Raw genomic sequence first — 24,808 nt, 5'->3', positions numbered from 1 at the left:
AAGTCCTTGTATATATTCTAGTAATTAAAATAAAGCTTTTTTCTTTTTTCTTTCTAAAATGTTAGTATTGCATTTGATACAAAGCATCGTTTTTCTGGAGGTGTCAGTTTGAGTGGCGGGTTTCGTATAAGTACCCTCAATAAAAGCCAAGTGGTTGTTTGTAACACATGTCTCATTCTTAGGAGGTTTTTGTAATTTTCTGTTGATGTTTACTTAGAATAATTTTGAAGAATATTTAAGCTAATTCTACTGACTTCCAGTGTTTGTGTGAACATTGTCATTTCATTTGTTTGTTTCATACTATATGTAGTTTAGCTCCCTCTAGTGTATGGCTTAGCCCTTTTCAAAACAAAAGATAACAGCAGTTAAGATAACAGAAACTCTTCATGATTATTTTTTTTTCTAATCCATTATGGGAAAGATCTTGAATCTTACTCACAACCCAGAGTTGTTCAGATTCAGCTAGTTAGGACCAGGATATAATGGGGAATAGTAAAATTAAACATGTTGTATAAAGAAATTCTTACAGTATTCAAGCTTTGGATCAATCATTGTTTCATTTGGCAGTTTGTACTGTTGCAGTGATGGTGATGGAAATTTCCTCCCTTCTAATAAGAACCCTTCTAGGTTATGTAAAAATGTATATTGCGAGTATAATGTCTTGGGTTAGGTCATTTTGGTCAAAATATGATTTTTTTAACAAATTAAGAGAAGTTATCTCCTGTTCTATAGCTACCTGTACGTTTTATAGGCAACTTCTAGACAAATTGCTAAACAAAAGTGCCTTTACGGATTCGGTTGAAGGTACTTGTCTAAATGGATGGATTTGGATATGTTTGTTTAAACTTGGCAGCATTCTTCAGCAGAGGTAATGCCTAGTTTTGTTAACTATGATTCCTATTGGTAGCTTTAGGTTCTGTCAGTCACAAGTTGTTTTCTCTTGGACATGAAGATTATACTCACCAAATAATTAGTTATGATACTCTTAGGAAAAAGAGAAGTGACTAAAGGTGTGGTAAAGTCAACATAATGGGCAGATGTGGACAGAACTAACTTGGCATGATTAGTATATTTTACATGGTTGAAATTATTCATAGGCTTGGTGGCTGTTACTGATGAACAAAATCATACAATTAATGCATCATACAATTAGATTCTATGCTCTGAAGCAGACTTGGGCAACCACAGAGATATAATACCTACCTAAATCCTTCAGTCTCTTTATTAAAGTCTAAACTTAATTCTTGCTAAGTTCTTGTAGTTGTGTCCCATGCTATTACAGGAAACTAATGTATAGCCTTGAATCAGTTCTACACAACAGTCACTGTGTCCTTACATATACCACATGGAAGAAACCATACTTTTCATGGAACAAAATGTTAGCGAAACTCTCGTTTCTGCAACTGGTAAAACAGTTGATTTCACTTTCTGTCACTGTACACTGAAATGCAAATAGCATGGAATAACTAAGCTACATAACTTGTAGTTGGAGGAAAACTTAGTTGATACTGAATGCACATGCCTTTAAATGGGCATATTGGACTGTTATGTAGATTGATAACTAAGACAGTTAACTACCTTGAGTTATTTTGCCTATGAGACTTCTAAATGAGATTTTTTTAATGAAAATAGCTATTATACCATTGGTTAATGCTATGAATATGATAATCACATTTTAACAAATGAAGAAAACTGCTTAAGGTTACCTAGTTAACCCCCCAAACTATCACTTTTTGACATGTAATGCTTTATTTTGAGCATGCAATCTTATCAGAGATAATGCATGCTTACTGCTTACAGATCTTTTGCAGAAATACAACTAGCAAGTGGAGGAAGGTGTCTGGAATTGCGGCTTTTGTTGCAGTGCCGTATTTAAGGTATTGTCCTTTATAAAATGTATGAAAACACTCTTCTGCATTTTCTTTTTCACTTCTATGATGTTGCAGTGGTTGCTTTAATGCAACTGCTCAGAAATCTTGGAACATAAAAGATCTTACAGTGGTCAAATGCAACTTGTTTATCTCTTTTTTTTTTTTCTCTGTATAACAGGAAAAAAGTATAGCTAAAATAGATAAGTTGTATAGAATTAGCATTTTCTAAAATCCTGTGTTACAGAATTGTTAGCGATACTAAGGGAAGTAAGAGTTCTCCCCCTTTCTTCCCCTGCCTGTGTCTCAGCCCCTCCCCAAGTATGTTCTACCTATGTGTTCCCTAGGTAGAATTTCTCTACTACTTTTCCACTTGTCTGCAGAAGACCATCTTCTGCCTGGAAAAAGAAGACTTAAGGAGAAGACAAAACATGAGGTACATCAGGGTAAAGGAGGATTATCTGGCCACCAGCTTCTTAACTGATGATTAAATATAGCGTAATAATTACAGGAAAGAAAAATATTCAGAACAAGCGTTTTCCCTGATAACGGGCTTGCTTATCTTCCACTCTAATTCTTTAGATCCTTGCTGAGGTGTGTCCTTGGCTGTAGTAACATAGGATTGTAGGGCTGCCTTGCCTGCTTAGTTCCTTGGATGCGTTTTCCTCTTTCTTAAATCACTGATGAAGCAGGGGTTTGATCTTGTTTCTGTCACTCAATCCATTTGTTAAAAATTCGAGCTAGGACTTTCTTGGCGAAGATCAGATGAGGAGACCTTTAGCCAACTTCCTTTCCTAATGAGAAAATGGCAGTAGGTGTCAGTAGATAATGAGACTGGAGGTAGATCTATCCTAAAAACATAGGAGCAAGAAACATAGCAGATGGGTGTAATGGTGAGGGTTGGGTGTGGATCCAGATGGGAAGCAGCAAGGACATCGGAGGCTTGAGTCAGAATGCTCGGGGTCGGGGCGTTTTGGGTGAATTGGGATGGTAAGAGGGAGCAGGAGCTTTGAGCAGCTGGAGGCAGGGTGGCCTGCTCTGCAATGAGATTTGGATGTCTTGTAGACTTGCAGGATCAGATTTCCAAGGCAGAAGAGACTCAGCAGATTACAAGAGTATTTCTAATTGGATCCCAGTCTGGAGGTGAAATTTCTTATCACTTTTCAAAAAATATAGTAGTCTTCTATCAATTTCACTATCTTAAATGAGTTCCACTTCAACAGGAAGCTGCCTGGTATGCAAATGATGAGTCCTGAAAAAATTAGACCTACCTACTTTATCAGCCTTGCTTTTAAATGAAAGGAACAATTTTCCTCAAGGCCCTTGTTTTATAGGGCAGCATACTAAGAAAGAGCAATGTAGAAGAAATTAAATGCAAGTCATGATCTTCTGGTCAAATGGGGTGTGTTGGAAGGGGTAAATTGCTGCAGCAGGGATTAAGGCAAGTAAAGAACTGGTTAGGAAGCTGTCCATCAAAATACGTGGTAAGCTAAAACCGTGTTTGGGAGATGAATAGTATAAATTAGCTATTCAGTGGAAAAGAAGGATTTAGGATTCCATAGATGAAGCTAGTCATAGATGGCAATAATCTGAGATGCACAGAATCTAGCACACTTAAAATTCATATTTTATCCTTATTAAATGCCATTTTATGAGGGGGAAAAATAACCCAGGAAACTCCTAGATAAATCTTTTTACTAAGTTAGTATGCATATGTGCTAGAGGTTGTGGTAATTCAAGCAAATCTGTACTAAAGTTTAAGCTGTGTTTCCTCCAGACGTAGGTATTAGAATACCATCTGCAACAAGGTAAAGTTAAGACTAGCAGTCTGTGCTTCTCATGACTGTTGAATAAAACTACCAAGTGACATGTCATGTGTTATGAAATATCCAGACTGCTGTAGCACAGCACTCTTAGACAGTCCTGATAAACCATCGCTGTTAATTTGCAGTGTAACACCCAGATTGTTGTTAATTGGATTGTTATATGGATTAGTTTTATGGAGGGGAGGGTGGGGAAGGATGAAACAAAGCAACAGTACACCTTCTGAAGTGTGTTCTGTTTTTTAATTCCTAACTGCAAGTACAGACATGAGTGAAGCTGACTTAACTTGCCTTCGATTTAGTCTGCTGTCCTTAATCCAAACCAGGAATGCTTCGGCTAGATCTTTGCACACCCAAAATTTCAGTACGTAAGTTAGTTCACGTGGTAGCCTGTGTGAAAGTGAAGGTTGTAAACACGTAATAAATCCATTTCTGAAGTTTTGTCTTGAGAATGGTTCTTCCGGAAAGTGCTTCTTTCTTTAGAGAATAAAGGGAAAATCTCGTAATTATTCCTCCAAGCTTAAAATGAGAGAAATAGTGTTTCAAACCACACCCATTCCTTTTTGTGGCTTTGTCTGCATTTCATTTGTCATACAAGGGGAAGTATGTTATGAAAAACAAATCTCCATTCCAGGACAGGTTAAAATAAAGGAGTTCTTCAGATGATAGCGTCTTGTAAAGCAGAATGTTAAAGTTTGCTTTTTTGTGTAGTGCAAGAAATGAAGGCCCCCCTCTACATCTCAAAAAAGAACTAAGCAGACAGTGTTGAGAGCTTTGGTCTACCGGAGGCAGGCTTTGTGTGCAGGAGCCTTCCAGCTCAGATCCAAGTTAGGGGTAGTGCAGTAGGGGGGAGGTGTTGGCTCCCTCTTGCCTGTTGATACTTTACTGCCTACACTGTGTAACTGAAACACCCAGGCTGGGTTTCCCCTCCCCCGCAGAAGACATGACACAGTACCTAAGTAGCTTGAGTTGAGAAAAGAGGAAGGAAGCTCAGAGCTCTCGGCAGCAAATCTCACAGAACCTTAGCAGCTGCCTCAGCCATCTCAGTTTCCTCCTAGTCATTGCTGATGGTAGCTGGGAAACAGATCTTGCTTCCAGCTCCTTTGTTTGTTGACCATCTTGGAGTTTACATCCTACAAATCTTGCCTTCCTGGTGACGGGCATCCTTTGGAGCCTCACAAACTCACGTGTGATGGCGAGATGGCACAAGACAGACAAGAAGACTGGCGTGGGTATGTAGCTTAGTAAACTGCCGTTCGAGTTTTGCCCTCCGAACTTCTGAACAGGATGTGGGCAGGTGTTTTCTCTGGTGTGAGTTAACACCCTCCACTTTACCATCTCAGACTTAATTGAAACAAGTCATTTATATAAAAGTTCTAATGTTTTTCAAAGAAAACTGTAAGAAACCAGTGAGTGTCAGTTTGGGACGCTCCCAAATCTTGAACTCTTAATGGACTATTGGATTTCTATTCTCACACTAATGCAGCATTTCTCACCTCACTGTTTCAGTATATAGATTGGATAATTAAGTAGCATATTGTATGAGGAGCAGCAGCTAGAAGTTATGGTGAACAGATGTTGTTGGGGAAGGGGAACCCTACAGTTGCTTTTGGGAGATGATGAGCACTGCCACTTGAGCTGGCATTACAGCAAAACCTGTGTAGGAGTTAATTTAAGACCCTTGTACTCTTTGGAAGGAGTATCTTCTACCAATGTATTTTTTCTTTTTAAAAAATAAATGTTAATTTCCATAATGGACTGAATTGTAGTATGGGGGGGGGGGAGGAAAGAACCTATCATCTCCAACTCCTAATTTCCTTAAAACTTAAACTGTCCTGCTGAGCTGCAGCTTCTTAGGTCAGTGGTTGGTGTTGGGTAGATCTTCTGTTTTGCTTGTTTGCTTTTTACCTACTGGTGCATAGTTATTAACCTGAGGACCCCAAATTCTTCTAAAAGATGCTTTTTATTTGAAAAAGTGGTCATCGTATTTTGTGATATATTAATTAAAAACAACACCACCTCCCCCACACCTGTCTTCAAGAGGTAAAATGAATCATTAGGGAATCAATAAAAGGAGAAAAATGTCTTCCTGTTCAGCTTCCACGTGCAGAAGTGGTAGAATTGTGAAATGGTAGTATCCTGTTCTGGTGGCAGTTTATATTACAAAATGAAGGATCTAAAGAAATTTCTTTTGTTTCAATTTTACAAGTAGGAAGCAGAAACAAGTTACTTCATTTAATTTTGCATTGTTTTTCTGAAAGCTACTGATTTGGCAGAATGCAACAGGATTTGTGTTGGATGCTGTCCCTGTATCCACATGGCAGTTACGGATGATAGCTCCCATGTGGATGGAAGTACCAATCAGTTACAGGACTAATACGAAACAAGCTTCACCTTTGCAGGCTTTTTTTTATAGGGAACACTGGGGGTCAGGGCATATTTTATGTAACTACAAAAAAGTTATACTATTCTTGCACTGCAGTTTTTAATATTATGGGTGACCATTACATAATCTAATTTGATGTTAATTGTCACATAAGCTAATGAATTTCACACGTATCCCTACAATGGGTCTGTGGTTTTAACAAACGTGGCCCCTGAAAAGACATCTGCTTTTGATCACTCTCAGCCATTTGCTCAACAGTCAGGCTGCCATGCTTTGTTAACAGTGAAGTTTTGACATTTTTTTTTAACTTATAGCCAATGTAATCACGGAGTACTTGAAAGGTCATAAAATCTGTGAGTCTTTAGTCTTTGAAAGCTGCAGCAAGCTACACATAATAAAAGCAACCTTGTAAAATATAGTACTTGCTAAACTAATGATAATTTAATCCAATGAATTTTATTTTCATGAAGATTAACAAAGGTACATCTTGGCTGAACAATTCACTGCACTGTTTTATTGAAAATGTGCTATTTGGAGTATGTGATCTTCTGCAAAGCAGTAGGGTGGCTTTTCAGAATTTGTATACCTCTGATCTAAGTATATATATTTTATAGTAAGCCTTTAACCAGAAATATTTATCATGAACAGTTCTATTTTAATGCATCAGATTATAGAAAGTAACACTTAACGGAGTATTTCAGTTAATATTGTTAACTTTAAACTGCCATAGAGGTACTACAAACTCAAGAAGTTTTAAAACTTTGGAAGGACTAGATTTTATTTTATGTGACAGGGAAGCAGTGAACTCGCTTTCTCAATCCTGTATTGTCAGCCCCAACAACTATAGCTCTCATTTTAGAGTGAATGTGTACTACGTGTACCTCATAGGGTGATATATGTACAATCACTTCTGTACAGGTATCATTGTCTAAAATGCAGCCTGCTCTGAATACTGCTTCTCCTCCTCCTACCCATCTGCCTGATAAGACTGTTGTTTCCTGGAATATAATAATTTAGACTTAACAGCAGAGCCTGGAATTCTTGAAGATGCTCGGTTAGCATAGGAAGTCTGTGCTTCTTACAACTGCTCATATGCTAACGACATATTTGTTACTTGTGTTAGATCCCTCACTCCGTGCTCCGGAGTGTGTTGCATGATGTGGATGAGGAGTCTCAGGACTTTGGAAACTTAAAGGTGCCACCATAGTTAAAGGTGGCTTGTGGTCTAGGGGTCAGAGCTGATGAAAGGGTAATTTGCCGTCATATAAGCATTTAGGATACTAATGATAGTTGTCTCATGAACACTGAAGATGATGGCAAAGTAAAATTTTGTAAAGTTCTTTCTTTATATTAGCAAGTTATCTCAAATTCATTTCCTGCTGCAAATTAAGGACAAAGTTGGTTAGCATTTCAATTACTGTTGAGATTGGTTTGAAGAAACCAACAGTTGCAATTTAAAATAAAGTTGCAAATAAAATCAGCAGTGAGCATGAATAATGAAAATTAAGTGCACAAACTAGGAAATGGTGCAATTGATTATCTGCATCTTTAAGAAATTCTGCTAGTGTTTGAAAACAGGTAACAGATTTATCATAGTCTAATGAATTTCCTTTAAATAAGGAAAGGGAGTGATATGTCCAGTTTGTGATGCGGTGGATGGACTTCTGCTTTACACTATGATAACTATCAAAATTACTACTTTTTCATATATCTTTGTGCATAAAAAGGTTAACCTGGTAAGGCAGGAAGGAATTTGCTCAATAATAAAGAACATACAGGTGTACAGGACTAACCATCTTTGGTGTGCAGGACTAGCAACAGGTCAAGGGAGATTTGACCTACTGTTTATAGGTATATGTCATCAAGTTCTATAGCCCTGGGGCCTAAAATTTATTTACTGAGCTATGATTTGTGGCTGGCAAATAACAGATCTCAAGGAACCTATCATAATTAATTTCAAAGCAGGAAAATAACAGTAGCTGTTTAGGATTAAAGTCACATGTCCACCTGCTGCAGTTACCTTTGCCATTGCACTGCTTGACTAATTGTTTCAGATTTCTCCGCTGTGTGTATTTATTTGCCCTTTTAAGACTGGTGGGCATGACTGTGCTTTCCAATAGGGAATCCAAACCAGAAGGACATGATTTTAAGTTCTAGGGTAGATCACTGGGAAGAACTGTGAGTGCAGGCCCAGTACCTGCTGTTCTAGGGTACAAGTACGTATGTTATCTTGCTGTAACAGAGAAGCTGTGTGAGCTGTAATCAGGTATGGTAATAGCAATGCCACTGTTCTCAGCATTTCTCTGCTCACCACACGTAAATTCACTTCCTGGGTTAGAGAGGTTTTTCAGTTAAATGTTGCATTAAAAGATTTTTTTTTTTTTTGGTACTTGTATGTAAAAATCAATAATCATATCAATGTCAGAAGACTTCTGTTAAAAAGTGAAATACAGAAAATGAAAAGAGTAGTCAGATGGACTTCTCAAAAATAAGAAAATACAAGTTATATGAGTACTATTTTTTTTTAAAGGTCTCTTTTTCAGTAGTGTGTGCTCTGCTGCTGCTGTAAAGCTGTTTTAAGTTCATACATAACTGCAAATCCAGGAAAGCTCAGCAAGCTGAAAGAAAAACTGTACCTTATATACAGGATTTTCTTCTTTGCCAAGCTAACAATTGGCTCGCAGTCCGTTTCAGTTCGCATTATTTATCTTTGGAGTTTAGTGTATTTTCTCTTTCATTACATAAATTGAGACTAACTGGAGAATCTTTGAGCCAGAATAGATAAAAAGAACAGTTGGTGGGGAGTCGCACTGAGGTTTTAGTTACAGGCTTTTTTGGAAAGGTGTTCAGAGCTCTTTCTAGAAATGAAATAAGCCTATATTTTTAGAATTTGGAGGAAAAATAGTATAATTTTTTAGCATTTGCTATAGCAAACTCATGGATAAAATATGGAGTAATGAAACCTACAAATTAAGCGTTTTCTTAATTTAAGGCTTATGTTTTAATCATAACTTGTCTCCCAGGAATATCCAGAGAAAACGGGCAAACTGAGTCCGCAGACACCCAAAGTATGTTAAAGTGGATGAGCCTTTGGAGTAACACAGATCAGAAGCTCTGTGACCACACACAGCTATTTCTTGTTCCACTTATTTTCAAAAACCTTGTTTTCAAGTCTTTGCGTAACTGTCATATTGAACATTGAAGCCTTTTGACAGCATGTCAGACACCTTCCAGTGCAGCTCCCACTGATGAGCGGAGTTTCAGCTTGACAGTGACTCTGGGTCAGGCTGAGTACGTTTGGAAGACCATGCGATCCCAGCTGAGATTCCTGGTGATAGTAGAATATAGGACATGTCCCCACTTCTGTCATTTACCTGACTAAATGGCATACTCCAGATACCCGATTTTCAGCCTTGCATATTACTGTTCTTACACACGAAGCTTGCTCTTAGTCCTGAAGCTTTCCTGGCCAGCACAGACATATATGACTTGTATGACCAATACAAGACAGAAACACCGTGGTAGACTGTTTAGGATGATATTTTCCTAGTAATGCACAGGATAAGTGTTTGATACCTGCTCAGACCTTGAGGAAACTGTGTTAAATTTGTGAACAAGTTTAAGAGTTCGCAATTTACTGTGCATGCATGCTAACCTGGAGTGCTAGTTATATTCCTTTACTGCTGAATCCAAAAGCGGCTTGTCTGAATTTGAAGCATCAGGCGAGGGTGGGGGAGGAGGCGCTGACTCTTAAAACCGTAGAAAAGCATTGTGCTCAGCATGAACTCAGAGGGCTGTGACTAGCTTGTCTGCTTTCATCTGCTGAGCAGGTTTGCAAATAATTTTACATCTGTATAAAACACATTGAGATCTAAGGCAGGCACCTGTCAGTTCAGGGTAGGCTGCCTGTTCCATTAACTGTGTCCCCTGAACCCCACCACACTGTCTCAGTGTTTGGGAAACAAGAGCTTTTAAGTGAAACATAGTTCATGGCACAATGGAAAATGAAGCAAGAAGAAGACAAATCTATGAAGGGAATCCCTTTATCCATGACCTTTCAGAATAAAGAAGAAAAACACAGTAACATATCCTGTTCTTCAGAGAGATCACTGCCAAAAATGACCATACTACTTTTTTCTATGTAAACATAAAGAGTCAGAAACTGTATTTCTTTAACTTGGCATGTTAAAAGTTACAGCTGTTTATATTCCATGCTGGCTTTGTAATATTTAGGAAGGAAAAAAAAGTAGCATGTCAGCTAAACCTCCATTTGGCCACAAGCACATGAAGAAATCTGTATTCAGTTCAGCTTGCTATCTGAGAACTGAAAAGTTTTTCTTTACTGAGTCTGATTGGCAAGTTCATAAGTCAAACTAGCCTCTAACCCATCTTGAACCTTGCACATGGAATGCATCTGTGAAACCCTAGTTCGAGCTCAAGCTACGTTATGTTCATTATAGCAGACTGATTCTGTGGGAGTTAAGAGAGATTCTTAACTTGGAATACTGGAGCACAGATTTTGTAGCTTCTCCCCACCCCCAGAAGTCAAGAAATCCCATTAGGGATTGCACAGTATTTTCACATAAGGTTTGTCAAGTGTCTGTATTGGGTAATCTTGCACTGATTTTCATGAGAAGGAAATAGTAGATGGGTACTTGATGACTCAGGGAAGAAGGTACTATTTTTATTCTTCACAAAAGTAGAGTTGCAATAAAAAGCTTGGTTTAAAATCAAGAGCAACTCTTCACTTTACCTTGTGTGTTGGATTGTCAAGATAAATGTCCTTTACCTATTTTCATGATTACTCTACTTTAGAAAACATGTGTGGTGATTTAATGAAAGATGCTTCATAGCCATATACACTCAATACCATATGCATGCTTTGTACATATTTAGTAAGGCGCATATATGTGCAATAACCTATCTGACAGGAATATAGGAATATAGGTATATAGGAATTAAAAGGGAATATAGGAATTCAGTTCAGTCTTCATACTGACTTTTTGTTGCTGGGATGGACTTTGTTCAGTGTCCTGAAGCTCTGGGGCCGAATGCGGGGGAAGGAGGTGCTGGAACGTCTTTGAGTCGTTTTCTTTACAGTACGCGGGGCTTTTGGCTGAATGAGAAAGGATTCTCGGGCATTTTGCATTCAGGTGGCACTTACGTCTTTCCTAGGAAGAATTCAAAGCCCAGGGGTGCCATTCAGTTTGAAATGTTTCACGTGAGCTACCTGACCTAGTATTTCTTAAGTTTGCTTTGGCAAGCAATATTGTGGTTGTGTTGGTTTTCAGTCAATCATCTCCTCAGGCAGATAAACAGCTGGATTTTAAGGGTTTTCTGGTATTGCGCTGGGGGGAACATGGGGGTTCTCCCTTTGTCTCCCTGCCTCCTTCCTTCTCCTTTCCCCAACTGTAAAATTCAAGACTGTGGTTTTGGAGGGCTCCAGAAAGCTGATATTTCTTTTTTATTCTTTGCTAGGCTGAGGAAACTTTTGGCAACTGTATTGTTAATTAACAAACTTTATCATCCATCCATCTAAATTCTAAGATGGAATCCGTTTCATCTGTAAGTTTCCACTTACTCATTTAGAAAAGTTTTAGCTGAAAAAACCACTTCCTTTGTCAGTTATTGGGCTTTTCAATGTAACAATTAGTGTTAAGAAGTTATTGCTAAAAGGTGAAACCAATATACAATGTGAATATATGACTCAGTAATTTGCATCTGTGTTTTGACGCAAATGCAACAGTAAGTAGTTGTGTATATTTTCAAATACAAAGTACACTCCAGTCAACACTAATCTTAACCTGTATGGATATTTCAGGAAAATAATAAAAGCCCACCTCTACACACACCCCCCACCACTGACTGAATCAAGTGGCAAATTGTTTTAAATGTTGTGTTATCTTACTTACAAAGATTATTTGCTATTTTCATGTACTGAAATTAGTTTCAAGACTTAATGAACTCAGTCAGGTATGATTACATATCTACCACTGAAATTCAGTTTCTTGTTGAGCTAAGTCAGTTCTCTAACCATCATTGAGAAAGTGTCTTCAAGATTCTCTTGAATATGTGGCTTAATCTGGAAAGCAGAGCATCACTCTCAGGTTTTTCTTCTTATGTCTAAACACTCAAGCCCTACTCTATCCAACCAAGAGCAAGGACTGAGGGAACCGCTTCATGTGGGGTTTGTGTGAACCAAAACATGAAGGAATAATAAGTCTTATTTTTGGTCAAATAACACTAATTTTTAAATATGAAATTCCCTTTTAATTTCTGTTCCAGAAATGTAATGAAATCATGGCTAAAGAAAGAAATAACCCCGTTTATGGAACATTGAAGAAAGTGAAGAGGATGAACTGATTTATGTTTACTCCTATTTTAGGCTCTTTCTTGAAAGGCAATTTCACTGGATTTTAGACCTCATCTAAAGTAAAATGGTTAAGTAAAAGGTGTCATTAGTATATTTTTTGACATAGCGGAAAACAAAATCCTGCCTCAGAAGCCTGGTGGGGGGGAGAAAAATGTAAGAAATGCAGGAGTGTGTTTTCTAGGTCAGTCTTCCCCTACTGCAAAATATTGCAAGTTTGAGTTCTCTGTATGTGTATATATATGTGTGGATGGACTGGAAGAGTCACGAGAAAAGGAAGAAAACCCTGCCAGCTAATCTCTTTACTGCACAGCAGAGGTCTTGGTTGTTAGTTAGGGTATAGTTCTACCTTGTGCATTTATAACCATGATTTCAGGCTTGCATATTTTAAATAGTTTCCCTTGGTGGTGTTAGCTTCAATAAGCACTTTTATGCTGTAACATTATTATAAAAGACTACAGCTTGAAGAAAAGAATATACAGAATCAAATGCTTACCTTAGCAGCCTACATCCTGCAGCTCTGGAATGCAACAACTAAAGAACTAATATAGCTATTTTTTTTTTAAAAAAAAAACACATATAGATAAGCTCCTGATTAGAAGAATTTTCACATCTGCTGCTTCTGGGCCCTTTTCACAGTGATTAAATACACAAAATGAGGAAACTTTTACCGTTCCTGTATGAAACGTGATTCCATGTTAAGATGAAACATCCTAACCCAGGAAAGAATTCAGTAAATTCAATTTTCATGTGTTTCTCTACCCTTTCTCCCCGGAGCCTGTATACAAATTTCTGTAAACTCTGCACTTTAAGACTTAGACCAGTAGAATAACAAGTATCCAGTACGATCCACATACATATATTGAAGACCTACACCTAAATAGGTGCTCTAAAACCTGTGCAAAACAGTTGCTATAAATGACTTGTTCTCAAGCTGTTTTTTTTCCCGGTACCAGCAATTTTTGACACCTTAGCATTTTTGCAAGGAAATTTTGATGATTTTAAGGATTTTAATGATAACAGAAAAAGTCTGTTGATAGAATTACAATTTCATTTGCTTATTTATTCTAGACTGTTTATCCTAATACCTGAATCTTAATAAGCATATGTGTTTTTCAATAAAATTGTAGTGTATGGCAGTATTGAAAACTAGTATTTTTGTTCTTTAATTTTTCAGCTATATACAATTTCAAAGGTACAGGAATACCACAGCTACCTCTCCAGATCGGTGATGTGGTCCATATCTTAGAGTCCTGTGAAGGTAAGTCAGTTGCCTTCAGGCTATAATTTTCTCTGGTTATGTAATTTATCCCTGTTACTTCATATCAGTTGCCCATTTTACATAAGTAGTTGTCTAATGGTACTATTTGTATTGGCGGTAATCTATTTTGAGGAAGAACTTACTCATTTTTGGAGAGCCAAAATCAGAAGTGTTATAGGGCATGTGGTTTCCCTGGAAGCAATCCTCAAATGAGGAAGTCATCAAGGTGAAGAGTTTGTGAAGTTCACACCAGTTTGTATTTTGCATGATGGAAGATCTAATGGAATACACGTGTGCCTCTAAATCCTCTAAATTAAATACTTGTTAGGAAACATCCAGTACCCTGTCCACCTGATAATACAGGATGCAATGTTACTATTCTTCAAGTGGTCTGTAAAGGAGCATGATAGACACTTAGGAAAACCATCCAACTTGTAACTTTTTTTACAACCTCCAGTGATGCTCTTTTTAGGTAAGAGATTAAAAAGAATTTCTGAATTTTCAAGCTTTGCAAAAGGGTTTAAAGATCATCTCCTTCATCCTACTCCCACTCTCTGTCAGTTTGTCTTAGTAACTACACATGTTAAAGGGAAAGGGCTGCTGCTGCAGCTGTAGAGACAGCTCAGTACTGCAAGACACCTTAATGTGTTGTGGTCATAAAATTGCAAAGAATCTGGAAAGCTGTCTGAACATTATGTATTCTAGCACACAGAGCTGTAGGTTGTTCTGATTAGAAACAATAAGAAAAGAGCATCTTGGTCATATTTTAGAATGCAGAAGCAATGTTCTTCTATTCGTAAAGGAAATCTAATAGCTTTAAACATAACTGAAAAATGGATACTGATCAGTAACCTACTAGTGAACAGATGCATCTTAAAGCCGTGAGTGAGGAAATGCCTCCCCTCTTAAAACAGGGAGGTCTGGATAATTCTTTAAGCCTTCTAAACACTTAGCTAAGGGGAAAATATGAACTGGCAAAACAAAATTTCTCATCTATATTGTCTCTTTCTAATGTCTGTAGAAATGAGAGGAATTTCTGGTTTCTGGCTCATGTTTTATGTGTGTAGTGAAGTCGTGAGCGTAGCCTGATAAGTTGAGTGGTAATATTATGAGTCCTTTTCTTTTTTTTTTTCTTTCTTTTCTTTTTTTTTTTTTTTTTTTTTTTTTTTTTTTTTAATTCTAGAAATCTGTTCTCAATCCTCTGCCTTTAACATACTCTGTCACAACTTGTTTTAGCAAATATAGTTGTTGGGGAAGTGGAATCTTACATGTTATGCAAATGAGGAAGTTCCTCTTGTATCTAAAACTCTAAACAGAAATATGCTGCTGGTTGCAGTTGACGACTAAACAAGAATAACATAATTTTGTGTGCACATTTTATAGATCATTTTTGCTCACTTTGTGTGTACAAACTATGCTCATAGAACATATGTATAGTCATTAAAAGTGAGATGAAACTGAATAGATTTTCCATTTTGTTGTAAATTGGACCTCAGGTGCAAATAATTCAGTTTTAGAAGTGACCTAGAACTTTACTTGTTGAAGATGCTGGCAAAAATTCTTAGTGCTGAGAAATCTGACAAAATCTCTTTCCTGAGATTATGCTTAAAATCAGGGATATCTCTGAGACTTTTAATAATGCCTTTCCCACAGCATTGTTTGATTTCAGTGCGTTGGTTGACTGGCTAAAATAACTTTCCATTAGAGGTATGAGAGAGAAAATGGTAAGGAAGAAGTAGTATCTGTTCATGAAAATATATTCAGGAAGTGTGAGTTTTTATTCATAAAACCCCTTCTTTGGGACTAAAATACAAGTCAATACAGAGCTGAATACTGCTACTCTGCAGGTAATGTTTCATGATGATGGAATGTGAGAGCAGTGGACACTGCTGCTTTGCTTGAGTAAGGTTCCACTCTTCATTTTATGCTCTTCAGAGAGGTTTGCTGTGGCTTAGCAGAGCTATAGACGGTACAAAGCCTGATTCAGGGTTTTTAATTACTGCTACTGAAATATTGAACTTTGTTTTGGGGGGTTTGGATTTTCTTTTTCTTCTTTTTCCCCTCCCCAAAAGTGGTTCCCAGCTGATGACTGGAGCAAAAGCCCCATAGCAGCCCTTCTTCCTTTTTTAAGAGTCTAACTTTATCTTTATACTTGGCAGCTGCTTATTTGAGTTGGCTTCAGAAGCTGTAGTTCCTCATGACAGAAATAAGGCTTTCTTACATCAAGGAAGCTGGATATGTGAGAGCCATGTATTGCACTGAGTTAGTAATACACCTAGAACACAATCAGAAGACCTTAATGGGCTTTCTGTCACCATGAATAATCTTGGATTTTTAATGCATTTTTAATATCTCTATATATATTTATACATTTTTATTTTAAAATATTTTTATATATGTTTGTGTTTTTATATGTTTAATTTTTAATTTAATTTTATAATTTTTATATTTTAATATATATTTATATATATGTATGTAATATAAAAATTCTTATCTTAGCATATCTTTTTTTTGATGGAATTGTAAACTTTTCTTCACAACCCTTGAAAGCAGATTATACGATGACCCTTGTCCATTTATAAGCCATGTTAAGCATGCTTCCTGCCACTTGCTTTACTTTCACTTGCATATTTTTCAAGTAACTAAAGCATCCTATGACAGATGATTCTTAGGTAAAACACAAAACATGACTTTTTTTGTATGTTGGTTGAAGTATATGCTCTGTTATACTGAATGTGCTTTTTCTTCCTTACTTTTAGATTGGTACAAAGGTTATCTAGCAAGGAATAAGGGATCAGAGGTAAGATGATGGTATTAATTCCTATGAGACTCTATGTTTAAGGAATCAACAGTCAGATTGTCTCACAGAAGTGAGGCTTTTTTTTTTCAGTACGTCTTATCAGATGGTCCTATACTGATTACTAAAATCAGCCAAATCCATCCTCTTTTCTTTCAAGATCAATAGGACAATCAGCATTTGTTCTGAATGATGCTAGTTAATATTAGAAGTCAGGATTGGGACAAACAAATCAAAGAAAAAAAATATTACTCTGCCTTGCGATTAATAGGTTGATGAAGATGGCACCTGAAATAATTTAGTTAGGTTAACTTACTGCAAAATGTATACACTTCTGCATTTTTTTCCCTAAGGGTTCCTAGGGCTATATCCAATATATACACCTTTTGTGAGGCACAAGCCTGTAAATATATCTTTAAGCTACAAATATAGTAATAAAAAGAGTCAATATGGTTGTATCTAAAGATGGAAAACCACAAATGATAGTTTAACCTGGGTAGGATGATTCCAGAATTAAGTAATGAGAGAATTTCTTAATAGTTTTATATGTACCCTTCTGGAAGAAAAACACATATTGGAACTAGTTATTATTTTTTGAAGCTGTAATGCCAAGGGCATTTGAAGCTAGAGACTCATGACTATATTACAGTGAAAACATTTGGAGGAAGTTGCTTCTCTGTAGCCTGGAAAAAGGACCTAATCTTCACAGATTCCTAAAAAGGAATATCTGGGCAGCAGCAGTTCTTTGCAGATAATATAACATCAGAGAAAAAATCAGAACAGTCTTAAGCCGCTTATTCTTCCTGTTTTCTTATTTTGTATTCAACAGCTTGCAGGTATTAACAATAACTTCATGATCTTAGAGCAACTAATTTGTGTTATGTGACTGTTGATGATAGTAAAATATTTTAGCTTCCTTTATTGAAAAATTTGATCGTTGACTTACCACTTAAATGCTCAATGATAGTGTATCCTAGAAGACAGAGATGAGAAATTGTTTGTGGTGGTAACTCTGCATAATCTTCTTATCCAGTCTTCTATCTGTTGTTTCTTCTGTTTTATGAGCTCTAATAACACTGAATAGCACCTTATTTGCTTACTTACATTTCTAGATTGCCACAGATGAGGTGGAAGCAGGCCTAGCAATGATGTAGTTTACCATACCTTCTTGATGTACTATAGCATTTCACAGGAAGCTATGCAAAGAAGTTACTGTGTAGTTACTATGACCATGCTTCCTCTAAGACTCACTCCTAAAGAAAGGATGTTTGAAAGAAAATGGCTATAAACTGTAATCTAACTGAAAAAGGCATTGTAAAGTTCCAGATGTGGATATCAGTTGTTTAATGGAGATGAATCCAAGCAAATCTGAGCTCCATTGCCAAGCCTAGATTTTCTAGCTAACATAAGGGTTGTCATGGATGAATTGACAATAAAACTTTCCTTTAGAATAAATTAAAATGCTTCAGTTCTTGTAGTGCTTGGACACTTCACAACAAATAATTTTGTCTAGTCACCTTTTTTTCTGCACAGGTCAATTTGAAGTAAACTCTGAAAATGGGATGAAATATGATGCTTCTTAGGCTACACCTTGCTGGGCATCTTACCGCTTAGCCTTGAGTAGCACAAAATAGGTAGCTCAACTGTAATGGTAATCTGCCAAAAGGTGCTAAAGAGTTTATGGTTATACAGTGTCTCCCTTCTTTGTTTTGCATATGAAAGATTTTTCTTTTCTCCTTAAAGCAATTTTGAATCTTATGCACAGTGTTCTTGACTCATATGCTTCAAAACAAACTATGGGTCTGATGAGTGTATCATCATCATGTCAGTGGGATGCTAATCTGTGCTGTGCCACTCCTCCTGACTCATTTCCTGTCAATACTGCTTTCACTTGTCAAGCTTATTCTATATCAGTTTTTCTCCTTTGGCTTGATAATCAATTTAATCTCTAAATTAGTATACCCCCCCCCTTTTTTTTTTCCTGGAATGAGAAATGTATCGGGTATAGTACTCAGTATCTATGTCTTCCTCTTGGAGAAAGAGAAGCCAATACACAGAAAAAATGTTTCTTCACTATATTTACATTGTATGTACTATTTTCCAGGAGAGAGAACTTGGCCCGGGCGGGGGGAGGGGAGGGGAGGGGAGGGGAGGGAGGTTCCCTTGGAAGAAAGTGTAATCCAATGCATTCTGTGTTTCTAGAAGAGGATATAAAAAATTTGTTACTATTTTTGTATCAAACTAAAATACATTTATCTGGACATAACACCGTTAGAAAACCAAACCTGGAGAGGTTAATTTGAGGATTACAGGATATGTTCATGGTAACAGTTTTAGTAAAAATAACTGATTAAAAGTAGGTTTTTGGAAAGCTCTCATTTATGTAACATAACTGTTTTGGAGATTTATAAGTAAATGGATTCTCTTTTGTTTCTTTTTTTCTTTTCCCAACAGGGAATATTTCCTAAATCTTTTATCCACATCAAGGAAGTTACTGCTGAAAAGAAAAGGTATTGAATTTAACTGTTTTAAGAAGTTTTAATAAGCTAAGGATCTTGTCTGTTAAAGAATGAATTTTAAGGCATTTATATGCCTTAAACATAGTAACTACAATATAAAGCCATGAAACTGAAATGTTCTTTTATACTGTGTTAAACTTTCTTGTCTTTCCTAGACATACAGAAAATACAGTACCTGCTGAAATTCCTTTAGTACAAGAAGTTACCACTACACTCTGGGAATGGGGCAGCATCTGGAAACAGCTCTATGTGGTATGAAGCTTTGTATGTCACATATGGCCTGTTCATTAGTGCTACTTATGTATTTTGAGGCCTAATTCAAATTACTGTCTTTCTGTAGATGCAAGGCAGGAATTGGTAGGATTTAAAAAATTTTTTCTTATCACCACTTAGATCAATGCAATTTTCTTCTATGACTTAAGTTGAAAGGATTTCAGTTATTGCTAAGAAGCAGTGTAACTTCATGCCTCTAGATTCAATGTTTAGTATCCCGTGCCTAATAAATTTTTCATAGTTGTTCTCTATAGAGTTTACTTGATTTTTATAGAGATAATTTTCAAGATGGAAATATAAACATAAGATGTTTGCACAGGTTTCAAAGTATGTTTGGGACGCTAGAACAAAGTTGTTCAAGGATCAGTCTCTCTTTCACTAGCAGTATCTTCATTTTATATTCCTTAAAAAGAAACAAAAATCAATAGATTTCTCTCCATCTGAAAAAAATCTGTTTATTCCTACCAACTCTTTGTCATGCAAAACCAATACATAAAACGTGCACCGAATTTGGAGGAATTAGTCAATATGGCTTCCATACTGAGCATTTGCTCTCCTTGTAAATAAGGTATATGCAATGATGGTGCTTTTTTGCATGCAGTTGTAATGGCCTCCTGGCAATGTCTTGTTACAAAAAGATATTGTATGGTTTAGGAGAAAAAACAAAAAACCAAAAATAGAACTGTGGGAAGTGATTCATGAATATTTAAAAGACCTCCTTTTTTATAGGGGCATGAAATACTTCTGTAGGCCTCAATTATACTTTATAGAGAGACAAAACCTTTCTTATTATATCCTACCTGTGCTGCTGACCAGTGGATTTTGAGTTCTCTGTAGTCCCCATAAGTACAGATGGACCCAGGTGGGCAGCAGGACCTAGAATATTGTCAGCGAGCTGTAGGGGAAAAAAAGCAGGACTAGAAGACACTCAGAGATATAACTCAAAATTTAAGCAAAGAAGGATAGTATGTGTGCATATCATAGTTTTTTTCATGTTGTAAGCTAGTATTAATCTGTAGTGGTTCTAGTAACTTGTTTAACTTAAGTCTAACCACTAGAAATGCATCAAATATTGATTGGAAAACATCAAAATGATGCTGGATTCTCCAGTACTCTTAATAGTCTATTCTAGTAGATAACCTGTTCCAATGAATTGCACTGTCATTTGATTCTGTCTTGCTGCAGATTCCCAGCCAATGGATTTTGCTTTTTCTCTACTGGGAAGTCTTGAATACTGTGTACTTTTCCTCACTGATGTATTTATATTCTGAAATTGGTCACTTCTCAGTCTTCCTCTTGCTAAAGTCAACAGGTGGAACATTTTATTTCAATGGATGACTCTGGAATTGCTCTAGTGCCTTCCGTGCATCCACCTGCTTTTCCCAGTAGCCTCTCAAATGTATTAACACACTGCAGTCAAATATTCTATTTCTAGCATGCTCTCATCAGTGCCTTATACAGAGGTAAATTGCTCCTGTAATAGTTTCTCATGATGAGACTTCATTTAATGATTTTTCTTTCAACAAAAAGCACAATTTCAAAAAAATCACAATTAGATAAATCAAACCTAATGAAATTACCTAGCCATGCATGAATTGATTGAATTTTATGTAATTTGTTTCCTATAATGTGGAGGATTTTGTCCTTAAAACTTGTATAATGAGAGGAGGAAGGGAGCCAGACTCAGTAATCTTAAATTGCATGTGAGGATTCTTGGAGAAATGAGCAGAAGTAAAGAAACAAAACAGGATTTGAAGTAGTGGGGAACTCTGCTTAATTCTTGACTCTGGGAGCTGAACATTTAGCAGCAAATATGACACATCCTTTAATTGTCAAGGCCAATGTTTCACTTCAGCTTTTTAAAAAGCTTGAAATCTTTTATCTTGAACCTATTATTTATCTTAGGCAAATAAGAAAGAGCGGTTCCAGCAGGTACAGTCTATGATGTACGACTTAATGGAATGGAGGTCACAGCTTCTCTCTGGGACTCTGCCAAAAGATGAGCTCAAAGAACTCAAACAGAAAGTCACTTCCAAAATTGACTATGGTAACAAGTAAGTGGCTACATTACTTCTAGAAAACTTTATTTTTAAAGCACCTAGCAAGAACAGATAAATTCTTTCTGCTTTTAGTTTTGTTCCCATGAATGTGGGATGTAGATGGATTTAAATCCTTCCTGTCAAAATTGTTCCTGTTATTCCTGTGATAACAAAAGTTCCCATGTTGAAGTTTCTTATCCCAAGTAATTTTTTGAAAATATTTTACTTGTTAATTACAGAATATAAACTTGTCAAATATTCTAGGTCAGGTGTCTGTCCTTTATATACACATAAAGTCAGTGTACTTGAGGCTACAGCCTTTCACCTATCCTTCAAAATCACAGTCTACCTTCTAGTAGTATCATGCTACTCCATGACCAGTGGTGTTCAGAGACTACTGGTGGATGAACAGCAGAAGTCTGAAGTGTACAAAGCTTATCTTGAAGGCAAAATCCTCACATTTACTAGGGAATTTCCAGACAGAACTCTGGTTCTGGTAATGGAAGTGAAACTACTGTAGATAGGATAGTTGCTTGACAAATACTTGTCTGTCTTTTGCTGATGAAATGTCATTGCAGCAGAAGGCATTTTTAGCAAAAATGGGGTTGGGTGGGGTTATGAATGGTACTCCACTATCTGATGGGGGGGAGGGAGGAGAGAGAGAGAGTGAGAGCGCGCGCGTGAGAGCGAGAGCGAGCGCAAACTTGATACACCAGTTTTCATGACACTGGTATTACGAGGCAGTCTGCCAATAAATTGTCTTGAGCTATTGCAAATGACTATGGTTGTTGTGAGTTGAAGGCCTGTGTGGCTGCAAGTCTCGAGCTGCCTGTGGCTAGACATAAACAATGACTGTGACACGTCAGGAAGCCCTCCTTGTTCACTGTGATTTGGACCCACAGATTTCTGAGTTCTATTCTTTCAGAATACACTCTGGGAATACACATACCATGATAGACTATATAGAGCTGAATGGCAATTCCAAGGCAGATTTTTTATTTAGAAATGGTCCAGCCAAAGAAGCTCTTAGTCTGATCAAGACAGCAGCTAGGGGAACTCTTTGAGAGAAAACTGTAGTTTCTTTGCCCTTAATTCCCCTTTTTACTCTTCTCTTCCTTCCAAGTTATGAGGACAACAGACTCCCCTCTTTGGAGGAGCAGGGATGGAAGGGATGTTTAAAATGGCTTGGGACTGTATAGGGGAAGAATGTGAGCTAGACAGTGCTTGTAAGAGGCTGAGAGTTTGAGGACAGGGGTTAACTATTGTAATATATATGATAGCACCCTCTAGACTTGTTGAGGAGGAATAAAAAGAAATGAGAATAGATGTTAGGTGGGTCATTGTGAGAGAACTGAGGCTGAATACTGTCAGAGAAGGTGGTAGATTTTTTAATGGTGTGCTGTGATGAAGAGGATTGCAGTGTGATGTAGACTGATTCAAAACAACAGTAGCAGCGTTGTAAAGGCAGACTGAACATTGAGAAACGGTAAAAGGTACAGTCCAGCATAGAGTAGACAAGTCTCAGGAGGATGGAGGAATGCAGTCCTGGATAGGCAAGAAAAGAGATCCTTTGGCTGAAGTGATACCACAGCCCTGTGGGCAAGAATACATAGGCCTTAGAGTGGTAAGACTCAAGAGTTTTGAACATGGCGCAAAAGGCAAGATCTGAAGGAAGAGAAAAAGGTATGGCATCTATGAGAAGGAGAGAACAAAGCACAGTTGTTAGAGCCAAATCACAGCACCAAGAGTAAGACAGCAACATAAAAACAGAAGGCATGTAGAACAATGTATGCACCTTACAAAGGTTTACGCATTAAAAAGCAAAACAGATGATGACTCACTGAAATGAAATATGAATTTGAACACAGAATGTAGGTGTCTGAATGTTTCAGTGACAGAGTTATAAACTCCAAAATAGAAAAATGCTGGACAAGAGCTTGAAGAAATGGTAGCTTTTTTAATTAAAATTTCTTTAATGAAATAACATTGCTTGTGTTTGAACTGATGTTATTGCTTTAAAACCTGAAGCACTGCGTTCATTGCATCTGTGAATATGCTCCACTTGAATTTTATAGAGGAAAATAACCCTGCCATATTGATCTTTTTATTTTCATAGGATACTTGAGCTAGACCTAATAGTTAGGGATGAAGATGGGAATATCTTGGATCCAGATAAAACCAGTGTCGTCAGCCTATTTCATGCACATGAAGAAGCAACTAATAAAATCACTGAGCGGATTAAGGAGGAAATGGTAGGAATGATGAGCCGAACTTAACACTTTGAAACCAAAACAAACAAACAGAAAAGTCGAAGCTTGAAGGGTGGAACCTTCTACGATAGAAGTTGGTAGAAACCTTTGCCTCTGACTTAAGTTAGTTTCACTTTCCTGTGTTACAAATATGGATGTAGATTTTCATCGGATAACACCTAACTTGTGTAACTAATGGTTTTGTGAAAATGTATTTGAACGATTTGTCTTGAACAAATTGTGTCTCATGCTGAGTTAGTTCCATTTTTACGCATGCTAGTTCAAGGAGGAAAAATGGAGGGTGTGCATGACTGGCACTAGATTCAGGGTGTGGGCAAGGCTAAAGCCTGTCTCTAAAGCTGGTTCTAAATCCATTCTTGGATTTCCAAATGGAAGTAGGTCTTAAGCAGTACACTGTTTAATAGGCTGATTCACAGAGTGGTTATATACTTTGAGTTCAGGCTATAAGCCATGACTAACTAAAGCTCTTTTTCAAATGATCCTTTGACAACATCGGCTGGTTTACTGGATGTTGCTGCTTGTTAGCCTGACAGAATAGAAGAATTTAAGTTTGCTGAAGTAGGAAGCTGGTAAATTTAGAATAACCCTGTAGACACCAACAGTAATTATGCCTAAGCAAAGCTGATGAGTACAAAAGTTTCATAATTTAAAATGCAAAGCAGGTGACTATACTTCCTTGACCTTTTCAATATTAAATTTGTTCAGGGGTATGATGACTTGAGTTCTTTTGTTCATTCATGAGAAAGTAAACAGTACTAAAGGAAATAAAAGATTTCACAAAAAAGTTGTGCCACCATGACGCTTTAATAATGCCCATCAGAAATCTCTGGAAAACACTCGTTGAGTTTTCTCAGAATAAGTGTCACTGAACAACTTTTGCTTCTCAGATGAAATTAGCTGACAATGGAAGTATGGAAAGTTTAAACATGGCATATTCTGCAGTAGAATGTGTTGACTTCTTTTTTTAAAGAAAGAGCAAAGCAATGAATAAAAGGACCTTTAGGCCTGAAACCTGTAAGTGATTCTAGGTAGTTAAAATGAAATGTGGGTAGAATTTAGGTGCCTATTTCTGAGACAGTGATCCTGGTCAGCTCTCTTCCAGATCTCAGCATATGCCCCTTTTATATTATAGGTCCTCTCTTCAGGAAGCTGTACTTTGTCTTGCTCATGTTCCTTGAAACGCCCCAGTCTTGAGACTTGCC

At 37.0% G+C, this 24,808-nt stretch overlaps 1 protein-coding gene across 1 annotated transcript in view; it reads left to right on the top strand.

Moving 5' to 3' along the window:
• Window positions 1-4,883: 4,883 nt before the first annotated feature.
• DOCK2 (dedicator of cytokinesis 2) overlaps window positions 4,884-24,808 on the top strand; it is a 196,295-nt gene continuing 176,370 nt past the window's right edge. The window contains exons 1-7 of the mRNA XM_062586956.1: window positions 4,884-4,923; window positions 13,625-13,708; window positions 16,468-16,508; window positions 18,960-19,015; window positions 19,180-19,276; window positions 21,203-21,351; window positions 23,453-23,588. Coding sequence (XP_062442940.1) covers window positions 4,884-4,923; window positions 13,625-13,708; window positions 16,468-16,508; window positions 18,960-19,015; window positions 19,180-19,276; window positions 21,203-21,351; window positions 23,453-23,588 — 603 coding nt within the window. The remainder of the gene's footprint in view (window positions 4,924-13,624; window positions 13,709-16,467; window positions 16,509-18,959; window positions 19,016-19,179; window positions 19,277-21,202; window positions 21,352-23,452; window positions 23,589-24,808) is intronic.

The sequence above is a fragment of the Rhea pennata genome, chromosome 14, assembly GCF_028389875.1.
Source record: "Rhea pennata isolate bPtePen1 chromosome 14, bPtePen1.pri, whole genome shotgun sequence".
NCBI classification, from domain to species: Eukaryota; Metazoa; Chordata; class Aves; order Rheiformes; family Rheidae; genus Rhea; species Rhea pennata.
This window is presented reverse-complemented; position numbering and strand designations above follow the sequence as displayed.